General features: G+C 38.3%; 1 protein-coding gene across 2 annotated transcripts in view; it reads left to right on the top strand.

The window, feature by feature from the left end:
• The window catches only part of Utrn (utrophin), a 538,848-nt gene that overhangs the window by 252,804 nt on the left and 273,006 nt on the right, over window positions 1-13,038 (top strand). For both annotated transcript variants that reach the window (XM_055627734.1, XM_055627735.1), the window contains exons 47-49: window positions 3,687-3,892; window positions 6,459-6,576; window positions 11,905-12,110. In XM_055627734.1, coding sequence (XP_055483709.1) covers window positions 3,687-3,892; window positions 6,459-6,576; window positions 11,905-12,110 — 530 coding nt within the window. The remainder of the gene's footprint in view (window positions 1-3,686; window positions 3,893-6,458; window positions 6,577-11,904; window positions 12,111-13,038) is intronic.

The following is a 13,038-nucleotide window of genomic DNA, read 5'->3' on the forward strand; positions in this document are numbered from 1 at the left end:
GAGAATGAAGGAGGGGGCTATGGCTGGATAAAAAGTAAATAATCTGTGATTAATAATAAAAAATTAATAATAATAAAAAAACTTAAGCACACAAGTAATTTTTAATATTAAATTAACACAATTTAAATGTCAAAAAACCCATAATTATGATACAGGCGAATTGAAACATTGGATATATACTTAGATATATAAAAGTATAACATCAAAACCACTTTATGTAAGGTTTTCAGTTTGTTTTTTTTTTGTAAGAAAATCATCCGTAGAACAGATATGAGACCTGAAGCCAATCTCCATATGACTTTCCTCCTACACAATATTTTTGCTTTAAAAAAAACTCTGTATTTTTGAAATTATGTGTCTGTATATGTGCACATGAGTACAGTTGCCTGAAGAGGCCAGATCCCCTGGAGTGGGTTAGTAGCACTTGTGAGTTATCCCCTGTATATGCTGGGAGTAAACCTGAGACCTCTGCAAGAGCATTTGTGCTCTTAACTGCTGAGCCATTTCTCCATCCTCTTTACAGTGTGGTAGTTATTGCTTTTTTTTTTTTTTTTTTAAAAAAAAAACAATTTTAAAAGTAAAATGAACTCTTTTAAAAATAAATAATTCAAGGACATTTAGTTCATAGACATTGTTATAAGCCCCACTTCTATGTAGCTCAAAAATATTTTCGTAATTTTTAAGTTAGAGTCCTTGCTCCCTGAGTAGCTAGCTTCTCAAGTTCTGTCCCACAACTCCTAGCCTCTAGTGTCAATCATTGTGTAGCCCATGTCTATGGATTGGTCCATCTTGACTTTCTCATATAAATGGAATCACACTGTCTTTTTCATTTAGCATAAGAAATTTCAAAATTGTTGGCTATTAATATGTTTCAAAAGAATAGTAATTATTCTATTATACTGTAACAAAATATGGTTAATGTCAACTGAGGCAAGATGAAAATTAAGAAAGTGCCACTGTTCTACGTTTTCACAATCGAGTTTGTTTTCACAGAATATAACTAGATTCTCATTTATGCTTCTGAGTTTTGTCTGTATGATACTCTCACAGGAACATACCTGGGAGAGCATTTAAAGCAAATAACTCTAGTGATGATGATAGTGGTGGTGGTGATGGTGAGATTAATAGCATCTGGATATCTTGGCAGGGGCACAAGGAGGCCAGAGCTTGTCAGCTGTCACTCTGCCAGGCTGTGACCTGCATATTTGTTGGTCTGTGACTGCAAAGTGTTTTGCTTTTATTGGTACTATTTCTGTTTTCATGTTGAACTACTTTTCTTGTTATCTCTGTAGCTGGTTATCTGTTGCCTTTTCCAGAGCTTTGAAGAATAAAAGGCTTTTGGTCACAAATTAATTTCATGCCCTTAGCATTTGTCTTTTCTCTTAGTCTTTCAGAGATTTATAAAATAAATGTCTCTGCTGCTTTTCTTGGAATTTTAGAATGTTAATGGTGTATGAACAGCTTTTCCTGTGTTGTGTTCTGCTGTGGACTCATAAAGATATTCTTTTACATTTTACTTCAGCTGAAAGTTTTTATACTTTGTTTCTCAGTCTTAGTGCAGCAAATTTTCCTTTATATACATGAGGTCAGGTCCTAAGGCATCACTTGACGCTGGCTACCGGGCCTAGTGGACAGTGAATTCTTCAGTACCTATCTGCAGTGTTGACACCCCCGAGGCCAGGTCTCTCTGCCCCCTGTGACCTGTGGTTCTTTTCTTCCGTTCTTCTGTTTGAATACCTGAGTTTAGTATGTACGGATGCAGTTACCATTGGTCAAAGCTACAGCTAAAAAGCTGTCAGGGCATATCTCCTTACACAGATATTTCTTTTAAGTCTTATTTTTTGGGGTGAGGGGGTTTAAGGGGTCCCTTTATTATCACACAACTAGAAATTTACATCCATAATTTTGTCAAGCTGTATTCATATCAGTTGCGATTTTTGTTAGAATTGCACTGAATTTATAGTAGGTTCCATGTAGATTTAGTTATTATCTTAACTACATATTATATTGACACTATCAACGTCTTTTCATTAAAAAACAAAAACAAGGTGCTGGAGAGATGGTTTAGTGGCTAAGACTATTGGACTGCTTTTCAAGAACACCCAAGATTGATCCTCAGCACACACAAAGCAGTTCACAGTCATCTGGAACTCTATCTGTAACTTCATGGAGATCTGCTGACCTCTCTGGCCCCATGGCGATCAGGCACACACATGATGCCTAGACATATATCCAGGCAAAACACACATACAACCAACATAAATAAAAACTAAAACACCAGCCACAACACAAAGAGAAAAAAGACATTTGTCAAATCTTTGCAGAAGACAAGAATTTACTTTAAATCTTTTGGGAGAGTATTTGAGATCATTCTTCAGGTAACAGTGCTTGCTATGAAGGAGAGAACTGACTCCTGAAAGCTAATCTCTGAGCTCCACACACACAGACAATGATAGTAAATAAAGTGAAAGTCCTAGGAGGATAATTAATCCTCCTAAAGCTTTGGGAATCTGGTTTCCTCATGTTAAGATGTTTTTACCAATGACATAGACATTTCAAAACCAAAATACAACAAAGCAAAAAACCTAGACGGTAGCATTGCTTTCATTGCTTTCATGCCTGAAACAAGGGGTTGTCTTTTTATCAAAATTGATAATGAAGTAGATTACAAGCAAACAAATAAACAAAAAATGAAAACAAAACCCATAGTTACTAAAAAATGCCACATTTGGTTGCATGAAAATATCTTTATTAGTATGAAATTCATTACAATAATGGAAACCGCTGTGTATTTGTGTGCACCAAGATGGAGCCCTGTTGATGTACATGCAGGAAGTTCAGCCAGTTGTTAGATATGTATATTCAGTTTGGCAAGGAGATTGAATACTTGCATTTAAAAATGTTATGCGACCCAGTAATTCTACTTTGGAAAATCTCTGTGAAGTTGGAGATTGGAAATGTGGAAAACACTATACACAAAAAGATATTCCTTTTAAGTTCTTTAATGAAGAATAGATTTCAGAAGAAATCTACATGTTCAGCTGAAGGAAAGGGTGTTGGGAAAGTCAGTGAATACATCTGTAGCTTTTTATATAGTCCAGCTGTGGCAGCGCAGGTCTTTAATCCCAGAACTGAGGAGGCAGAGAACGGTGGATCTCTATGACTTTGAGACCAGCCAGTCTACATAGGGAATTCCAGGTCAGCTAGGGTTATATTTTGAGACAATGTATCTCAGAGGGGGAGGGTAGAGGGAAGAAGAGGGAGAGAGAAGGAGAGACAGAAAGAGATAGAGAAAATAAAATATGAACATGCTATAAAGGTAAATGCAAAAAAACAGAAAGATTAAGAATAATTTGGTTTATAATTAAATAACATATCTTGAACCAAAAAAATAATGCTTCTAATTTTATAATTTTTTGTATGTGTTTTATTTACCAACTTTGTTTGTTAGTGTTGATTATATGTCCATTACTGATGGCCTAGAAGTTTGTGAGGCCTTGTTTTACTGGCTCTATTGCTTTCAAATATATGTGGTTATCTCAAGCCATGACATTTCAATATGAAAAATAATAACTTCTTAGAGAAACAAAATTTTACTTAGCTATACATATATGCATGCCATTGCTACATATCGTAATCATTCCATCCTGTTGACTGTTTCCTTTTTGCTGCATCTTCTGTTTCAGCTCATCCCAGTGTCCAAAAGGTGGTGCTAGTATCCGTTGCATCCGATGCTCCTTTGCATGCCCCAGAGATCTCAGTTCCTGCTGATCTGGATAAAACCATCACAGAACTGGCCGACTGGCTGGTATTGATCGACCAAATGCTGAAGTCCAACATTGTCACAGTGGGGAATGTGGAAGAGATCAATAAGACAGTTTCTCGGATGAAAGTAGGTGCAGAATATAAAAGCTGTCCAGGACTACACCCTCACCTTGGGTCTCATTTGTTTATCCTTAATTCTGAGAAAATAAGCTTTTTAAAATATTGCTAATCTGCCAGGCAGCATCCAGGGCTGGCTCTGAAGAGTAGCACTTTTCTTCTGTCAGCTCAGGTTGATCAAATAGAACTAAGGACTCAGTGTAACACCATGGCATTGATACCATAAAGCTGGACCTAGCGTAACTGTGAGCTACTTTTCCATTTAATGCGAATGCAATATAGAACAATTTCTGAAAGTATGTTTTCATTTTAGATTTCATAAGGAGTTCATTTTATTTCTGACCTTAGAAAAGAATGTCTTTGGGCTGGAGAGATGGCTCAGAGGTTAAGAACAATGACTGTTTTTCCAAAGGTCCTGAATTCAATTCCCAGCAACCACATGGTAGCTCACAACCACCAGCAGTATGATATGATCCCTCTTCTGGCATGCAGGCAGAACATTGTATAAATAATAAATAAATAAATCTTTAAAAAAAACAAAATTGATGTCTTCTAATGATATATGTATTTTTTCTCTTAATGAACATAAACATATTTTATGTTTTAATGAACAGAAAATTTTCCAAGTAGGAACTTGGAAAATTCGCTTCCCTCATTTAGTATATGCTAGGCTTAGGTTATCTATTATATAATGATACTGAAAAGAATATTCTATATAGAAATGCATAATAAAATAATAGCTATTGCCAGCATCTACTGAGTGCTTAACTGTGTCAAGCATTTTTGTTTCACATGTATTATGTAACCCATCTCATAACAATCTGGTGAGGTAGGCACTGATTTATTCTTATATTACCAACCTTGTAAGCCGGTGTTTCTCAACCTGTGGGTCTTGACTCCTTTTGGCATCACCTAAGACTACTGGAAAACACAGATATTTACGTTAGGATTCATAACAGTAACAAAATTACAGTTATGAAGTGGCAACAAAAATAATTTTATGGTTGGGTCACCACAACCTGAGGAGCAGTATTAAAGAGTTGCAGCTTTAGGAGGGCTGAGAACCATTGTTTTACAAGGTCAAGTAGGTGAGCACATCAAGCAAGCGGGTTTGTCTGACAAAGCAGTTTCTAATAAAGGAAGTGTCCACCTCCTCCACCTGTTGGAGGAGACAGGCCAAGGAGGGGGCTGCCTCAGTAGCCAAGGGAACAGGAGGTGGAGTTTTGAGTTACCAAGTGAATGTCATCCTATGTAGGGGGCAGGAGACAGGGGCTTGGGGTTGACCAAGTATTTTAGGATCAATATTTGTGCAAGAAATGTTTTTATTTTTAATTTTTTGCCAGGAAGTGATGTTCTGGAAAAGGCAAATTAGTTCTTTGAGGAGGGGCTTGCAAAGCTGTGCACAGCCCCATGGACTTAAAGAGTCAATGAGCAGTGGCAAGCATTACCTGCCGTTTCTTTCTGATTTCAGAATTGTGGCTGGGAGCTGGAGATAACAATGCTTTGCTTTAGTAAGAGATGAGGATGGGTGGGAGGCAAGAGATGCTTAAATCAAGGAAAAGAGCCCTTTGTTTGAGGCTGAGATGCTGTTGCTTCCGGTAGAGGCAATGGAAAGGAGGGAGACATGGAGCAGAGACGAGTATTTGCGTGATCAAGTTTTGACTTTGTTGTGCTGAAAGAAGTAAGCCAGCAGCATTCATGGAAGCATGCTGTGAGATCTAGAACTGGAGTGTGAATATCGATTTGGAAATATTGGTCCTTGAAGGAGTGAGCAAGGTCTAGAGAAGTAGTGAGCTCATAGGGAGCCGGCTGGACAAATCTTTTGACATACTGTGTATATTCTCTGTGAGTTGGGTTTTCTAAATTTATGGTATTTATTGGTTCTATAATTAAAGTAGACTCTTTCTGCCTTCTTACCCCACCATCTTTAATAGCTAAGACACGCAACTCATAAAAAAAGGGTGACTTCATTGCTTCATTTACAGTTATTATAATTGTTCCTTTTCTAACGTGCCACTTTCATCCTTCTACACCAGCGGCTCTCAGCCCTCCGAATGCTGCTGTCCTGCTACCCTTTAATACAGTTCCTCGTCTTGTGCTGACCTCCAACCATAACATTTTCATAATTGTAATTTCTCTACTGTTATGAATTGTAATGTAAACATTTTTGGAGGCAGAGGTATGCCAAAGGCATTGCAGCCCATAAGGCTGAGAACCTCTCTTCCAGGGGATCCACATGTGTGTTCATATCTGATATAATAGAAGGAGTCAGCAGCATTATTTGCTAATGTTTTCAGAGCATGTTCAGGAAAATTCCTTAAACTTGATGTAACTGAGCTGGTAGCAACATGGAGAGGGCATGTGTCTTTCCTGATTACCCTGTTGGTTTGTGGAAGGTCTGAGATTTGAACGCAAGGTCTCCAACTCCAAATCATGTGCTGTTCCTCTGCTACATTCTTGATGCTTCATTGCTCTTTAGAGGAAGAAAACACAGCACTGCTACCACCAAACCTGTTTATTCACTTAGGCTCTTGTCCTATGATGCATTAATCCTCTTTGATCTGCTCTCTTCACAGATCACAAAGGAGGATTTAGAACAGCGTCATCCTCAGCTGGATTTTGTATTTACATTGGCACAGAATTTGAAAAACAAAGCTTCTAGTTCAGATGTCAGAACAGCAATCACAGAAAAATGTAAGTTTAAAAGATCCTTTGTATTCTATATATTGTCAGCCACTTAACAGTCACACACATATACACACACCTTCAAAGATTATTCTACTAGAAATCAATGTTTTTTGGAGAAAATAGTTTTCTCTCTTTTTTTTTCTTCTTCATTTTTTGAGAACTTCTTCATACCTCCCTTCTGAACTCTTATACATTTGATTTATTTTTTTTCTTCTGATAGGCTTTTTTAAAAAAGGCATTAAAGGGAACAAAGCTCACCAAAGTTGTTACACAAGTTTATTCTACCATTGCACTTAAACTAGGTGTTGCAATTTCTTTTAAATGTAGCTCAGAATTCACTCCATCGATGTTTTGTGATAGCTTGTCCTGTGCAGGTGCCTTAGTTAAACTGAAAATTAGACAGCCCCTGAACTGAACATGAAACACTAACAAACAAGGGTCTCTGGTAGAGTTAGTCTCTGAGAGAAGATCCTACGCCTGTGTAGCACACAGAACCAAGTCTGGATCCTCAACTGTGGTGTCTGGTGGCTGTCATCCCAGCCCCCAGATCCCAGCCTTCTCTGCATCTTTGTAAACCTCCTGCCATTCCCAGATGTTTACTTTTATTCTCTCTGTCTCTCTGTCTCTATTTCTTTATCTCTCTCAATTTTGGTCTCTTTGCTGCAGCAGCTAAGATGTGAATCCCTTTGTGAATCCTTCCTGCCCTCATCTGTTCTGCAGTGGACTGACTGTGTTTTCTATCTTTAGTTCTTGATACAGTCTCATTCCGCATAAATTTGCTGTAGATCTCTTAGCTACTTTAATTTTCTCTCCCATGCACACACTGAATATTCACCTTTCTGGCCTCTGGTCCTCCCACTAGGCAGACCACAGGGATACAACAAATATGTGTGAGAATATAAACTGGGCCAAGGAAGTTGAGCTTTTCTTGATAGAGTGTAGGCAGCTCCAGGCATAACAGGTTTGCTGTGCTTTCAAAAGAAACGGAGGGAGCCAGGTGTGGTGGTGCACTCCTTCAGTCCTAGCACTTAGAAGGTGGAGGCAGGCAGATCTCTAAGTTCAAGGCCAGCCTGCTCTACAAAGTGAGTTTCACAACAGCCAGAGCTATACAGAAAAACAGTGTCTTGAAAAATCAATGAATGAATGAATAAATATAAAATAAATATTAAAATGGAGCAACATGGATACTGAGGGAGATGATTAGCTGTGAACTTTGAGCGACCGACGGCACTGACTTATTTCTACTCAAAGAGCCACTTTCCTTCAATCTTCCAGATTTTTTGTTACCCAATTGTTTATGGATCTTTTATGCTGGGGAACTCTGGACTCAATCTTCCTCCTTCTCATGGTAGATCTCTGTTCCCAGCACAAACCACTTCCAGACACATTCCATTTTGCTCTCTCATCATCTTATCAGCACTTAATTTAATAGATTTTATTTTTTTAAGGCTAGGTTACCTTTAAGCTCTCATTGAATCGTCCTGCCTCTACTTGCTGGGCACTTGGACTGCTGGCTGGTCTTACTCTGCCAGGCTTATAGAGTATTGCTGATTGAGTCTAGACTTTCTCCATGTCAGGAAAGCACTCTCTTGGCTGAGCTACAACCACAACTCACTCTCTCTTTCTCTCTCTGACAACAAGTTTTCTATTTCCCAAACATCTTCCCTCCCCCACTTATTTCTGATCTCTGTCTCCTCCTCCTTTTCTTCCTCTCCTCCTCGCCGCCTCTTCCCCGAGTAATTAATCTTCACCATTACTTATTGTATGTAAAGAGCCTGTATCAGCTTGTGTGTTAACATGTATTCATCATTTATAATCAATGAGATAATTTGTTTATTTATATGACAAACCAATGATATTTGTTGCTACTTGATATTTTAGCTTCTATTTGACCTTTATCAGTAGTAGAATTGGCCGTATGATATGTGAGTTTTGAGCTGAGAATTAGAGTATCATGTTAGTTTTATCTTCCTTTCCCTTGGGTTAAAACTTTTATCACTTTCTTTACATTAGTAAAACAACATACAATAGAAGATCTCATTGGATAATTTTTAAAAATTATAGCTCATTGAACAGTTTAATAGAGTCAGTGACATGTAAGCCTACCAACTCTAAGGCGATAGGTTTATGATATACAATAGTCATGTATTATCTTAAGAATTTGACCAGAATGTTCCATTGAAACCAAATCACAATCTTATATTTTTTTAAAAAAATATGTATATGAGTGTTCTGCCTGCGTGTAAGTAAATTCAGTATATAAACATGTGCACCTAGTATATGCTGGTATCCACAGAGGACGGACTAGGTCATTGGACCTTCTAGAAATGGAGTAGCAGATGGTGGGAGCCTCTGTGTCAGTGTTGGAAGCTGAACCTGGGGCCTTCTGTGGGAGCAGCAACTGCTGCGTACTCTTCCTACATCCTCAGCTGCAGTCTAGGCTTGTGGTTAAGTTCTTCTCTGCCCTTGAGCTTGTTCAGCATCAGAACATCACTGAGCCTTGTGTTTCCATCTGCAGGCTGACACGTACAACTATTATTTACTGGTATCTCAGGCATCGCCATCGTGAGCTTTCCCTGTCGTAATGAACCAAAGTTTAAATTTCTATAGATCGCTGTCATTTAAGTCCATGATTTTAAAACATAAAAGAAAAAGAAAGAGAGGAAAGAATATTGGAGAGGGAAAGGAGAGAAGGTAAGAATAAAAGATGTAGAGGCATATACAGAGAACATAAGAATGAGAGGAAGGAGAAATAGTAGCAGGGGAGGAAGGTAAAAATCCTGCATGAAATTTTATGGCTGTGAACTCATAGGAACGCAGAACTTGCAATTTCTTCATTTTCAATATTTCTGGTGAACTTGAACATGGAAAACATTGCTTGTCAGAAAGGCCTCACCCCAGAGTAGATGCAAATGTAAAAAGTGCTCTTTGCCTGAGAGACTTTCATATGAAGGCAGAAGGAGGAGATTGTGTCTCTATTTTAAATCCTAGAGAGGTGGGTGTGGTGGCACACACCTTTAATCCCAGCACTCATGGAAGCAAACGCCCATGCATCTCTATGAGTTCAAGGCCACGCTACTTTACAAAGTCCAGCATAGACAAGGGTACACAGAGAAACCCTGTCCCAACAAAAACCAAGAACAAACAAAGAAATAAATATTCCTATTGTAGGCTATCATTAGGTTTTGTCATTGTCAAACCATGTTCTGTGAATACATAAGCTAGGGAATTGTCTTTAATTTTTTTTATCAATTTAGTAGATTATTTTGTTATTAGATGATTAGTGCATTTAACAGAAACTATCCAAGTCCTTTGTTTTTCTTTTTTTCAATAGTTTTATAAATATGTTTGGCACAGGCCTGTATGTAAACAAAGCTACTTGGTGCACCAAGGCAGGGGAGTTGCAAGTTCAAGGCTAGACTGGGAAACACAGGAAAGACTGATTTTTAGAAATAAAACAATTTAGAAAAGCTGTGGAGGTAGCTCAGTGGTAAAGTGGTTACTTTTTGTGTGAAATGTCCTGGGTTTGAGCCCAGCACTGAAGGAAGAAAAATTGGTGAACTGGTCATCCTGGAATAGGCTGATAATCTCAGCATTCAGGAAGCGGAGCCAGTAGAATCTCAATGAGCAGCCAGCATGGGTTACAGAAACATATGTATATATACTTATATTTATGCAGTAGTGCGATGTGTAATATGTATTGGTACACATTGTAAACGTATGCTGAGCCATCTCTCCAGCTTCTGTATATGTTATATAGTGTTACTAACTCTATAATATATAATAATACATTATACTATGCATAGATAATACCATGGCAGACACCCATAAGAGCCCTTTTAAGATGTGTTATCTTCTGTTTTTAGAATGTTCACAACAGTTTAGGATCAGGTATTTTCCTCCCTGGCAGGTGCTTTAAAGGTTTTTATTTTTGTGCATAAATTTACTTTATACACGATGAAAAGTTATATTCTTACAACAAAATATATAATACATAAGTGCAAAAGATAAACACGTTAACTACTCTGTGGAAGTGCAATGCATGTGAAAATGTAGAAAGTTTATTCTCCTCTTATACACTTTTGTATTCATGTGTTTGTACATATTACTTTTACATTATAAAAATCAAATATTTGTTACAGTAAAGCACCCAATCTTAATATAAACCTACAGAGTAAAAGAATGAACTATTTCTGTCTTCCATCCTCATCTTCCATTCTTTTCTTTTCTTTTTTTTTTCTTTTTGTTAATTATACTTTATTCACTTTGTATCCCCCATAAGCCCCTCCCTCCTCCCCTCCCATTCCCACCCTCCCACCCCCTACTTCACGCATGCCCCTCCCCAAGTCCACTAATAGGGGAGGTCCTCCTCTTCTTCCTTCTGATCTTAGTCTATCAGATCACATCAGGAGTGGCTTCATTGTCATCTTCAGTGGCCTGGTAAGGCTGCTCCCCACTCAGGGGGAGGTCATCAAAGAGCAGGCCAATTAGATTATGTCAGAGGCAGTCCCTCTTCTCATTACTATGTAACCCACTTGGACACTAAACTGCCATGGGCTACTTCTGTGCAGGGGTTCTAGGTTATCTCCACGCATGGTACTTGGTTGGAGTATGAGTCTCTGGGAAGACCCCTGTGTTCAAATCTTCTAGTTCTGTTGCTCTCCTTGTGGAGTTCCTGTCCTCTCCAGATCTTACTATTTCCCACTTCTTACATAAGATTCTGTGCATACTGCCTAACAGTTGGCCCTAAGTCTCCGCATCTGCTTCGATAGTCTGCAGGGCAGAGTCTTTCAGAGGCCCTCTGTGGCGGGTTTCTAGCTTGTTTCTTGTTTTCTTCTTCTTCTGATGTCCTTCCTCTTTGCCTTTCGGGATGGGGATTGAGCATTCTGGCACTTTCTCAGACAACTAGGAATAGCACTTCCTCAAGATCCAGCCATACCACTCCTAGGCATATATCCAAAAGAGGCTCAAATATACAATAAGGACATTCGCTCAACCATTTTTGTAGCAGCTTTATTTGTAATAGCCAGAAGCTGGAAACAGCCAGATGCCCCTCAACTGAAGAATGGATGCAGAAATTGTGGTACATCTACACAATGGAATATTACTCAGCAATGAAAAATAAGGAAATCATGAAATTTGCAGGTAAATGGTGGGACCTGGAAAGGATCATCCTGAGTGAGCTGTCCCAGAAGCAGAAAGACACACACGGTATATACTCACTCATATAGACATGCAATATAGGATAAACCTACTAAAATCTGTACATCTAAAGAAACTAATCAAGAGAGAGGACCCTGACTAAAAGGGTTTGTTTTTAATCCCACTCCCCAGTGGAGAAGGTGAAAGCGCAGTGGGAGAGCACGCAGCACGGTGTGGAGCTGCGGCGGCAGCAGCTGGAGGACATGCTTGTGGACAGCCTGCAGTGGGAAGACCACAGGGAGGAGACTGAGGAGCTCCTGAGAAAGCACGAGGCTCGCTTCTACATGCTGCAGCAGGCCCGGCGCGACCCGCTTAGCAAACAGGTTTCTGATAATCAAGTAAGACTCGTTAGCCAGTTTTTGTTGGTGTCGTTTGTTGAATTTACTTCTTTTATATTGTTAACCATAATTAGGGGCTCTCATGTTTTCCCAAGTGCTTAGGCATATATATTGAATTTTATAGGGATTTAATCACAGAGTTTTTGTTATTTTTGAGAAGATGTCTAAAGACATAATAAACAGAAACATGCATTTGTGTGAATGGAGGTATAATTTGCATCTACAAAGGAAACCTCATTCATTGACTCTTTGGCTTACTTGAGAGACTGATTTTAGACTTTCATTTGAGTGCTTCCATAGTGTGCAAGTCAAGTCATAAGTAAGTGTAGTTTCTCTAATGTCTATGTTTTATCATGAGCAATAGCTTTTGTGATCAATTTCATTATAGTGTTGAGTATATTGAACACTTATGATTTAAAGTGTGTTATTTAAAATTTCCTGCTACAATCACAGAAAATTTCTTGAGTTGGTCATGTGGTCACACTTTGGTGTAACATTGTATTTGCCCTTTTGATAGCCTGAAATGAAAATGTATGTTTAGGAAGAATACAGTAATCTAGAAAAATGTGAGAAGCAAATTGAAAACCTGGAAATAATGCTTTAAATCTGCACATGAGGACTTCTCATGGATGTAATTTAAAATCAAACTGGCCAACTCTGTTAGTTTCTGAATTGCTCTATGTGTTTATGGTTCTTGTTGATTGCTGCAAAGAAATAGCAAAGCTTTTGTATACATGACTAAAGGAATCTGATTAAAAAATGATCTTCAGTGTTTCCGTCCTTATTCCCAAAGTGTACTTGGCCTTCACATCTGCAGTATCAAAGTCTACAGATTTTAAACTGAACACATACAGATTTCTTGTTATCTTGTCGTTATTCTGTGTAACAACAATATAACTAATTATGAAGCATTGATGGTTTTTTGTCA

Source organism: Psammomys obesus, unplaced genomic scaffold, assembly GCF_907164565.1.
Source record: "Psammomys obesus unplaced genomic scaffold, mPsaObe1.curated_primary_1811, whole genome shotgun sequence".
In the NCBI taxonomy this organism is placed as follows: Eukaryota; Metazoa; Chordata; class Mammalia; order Rodentia; family Muridae; genus Psammomys; species Psammomys obesus.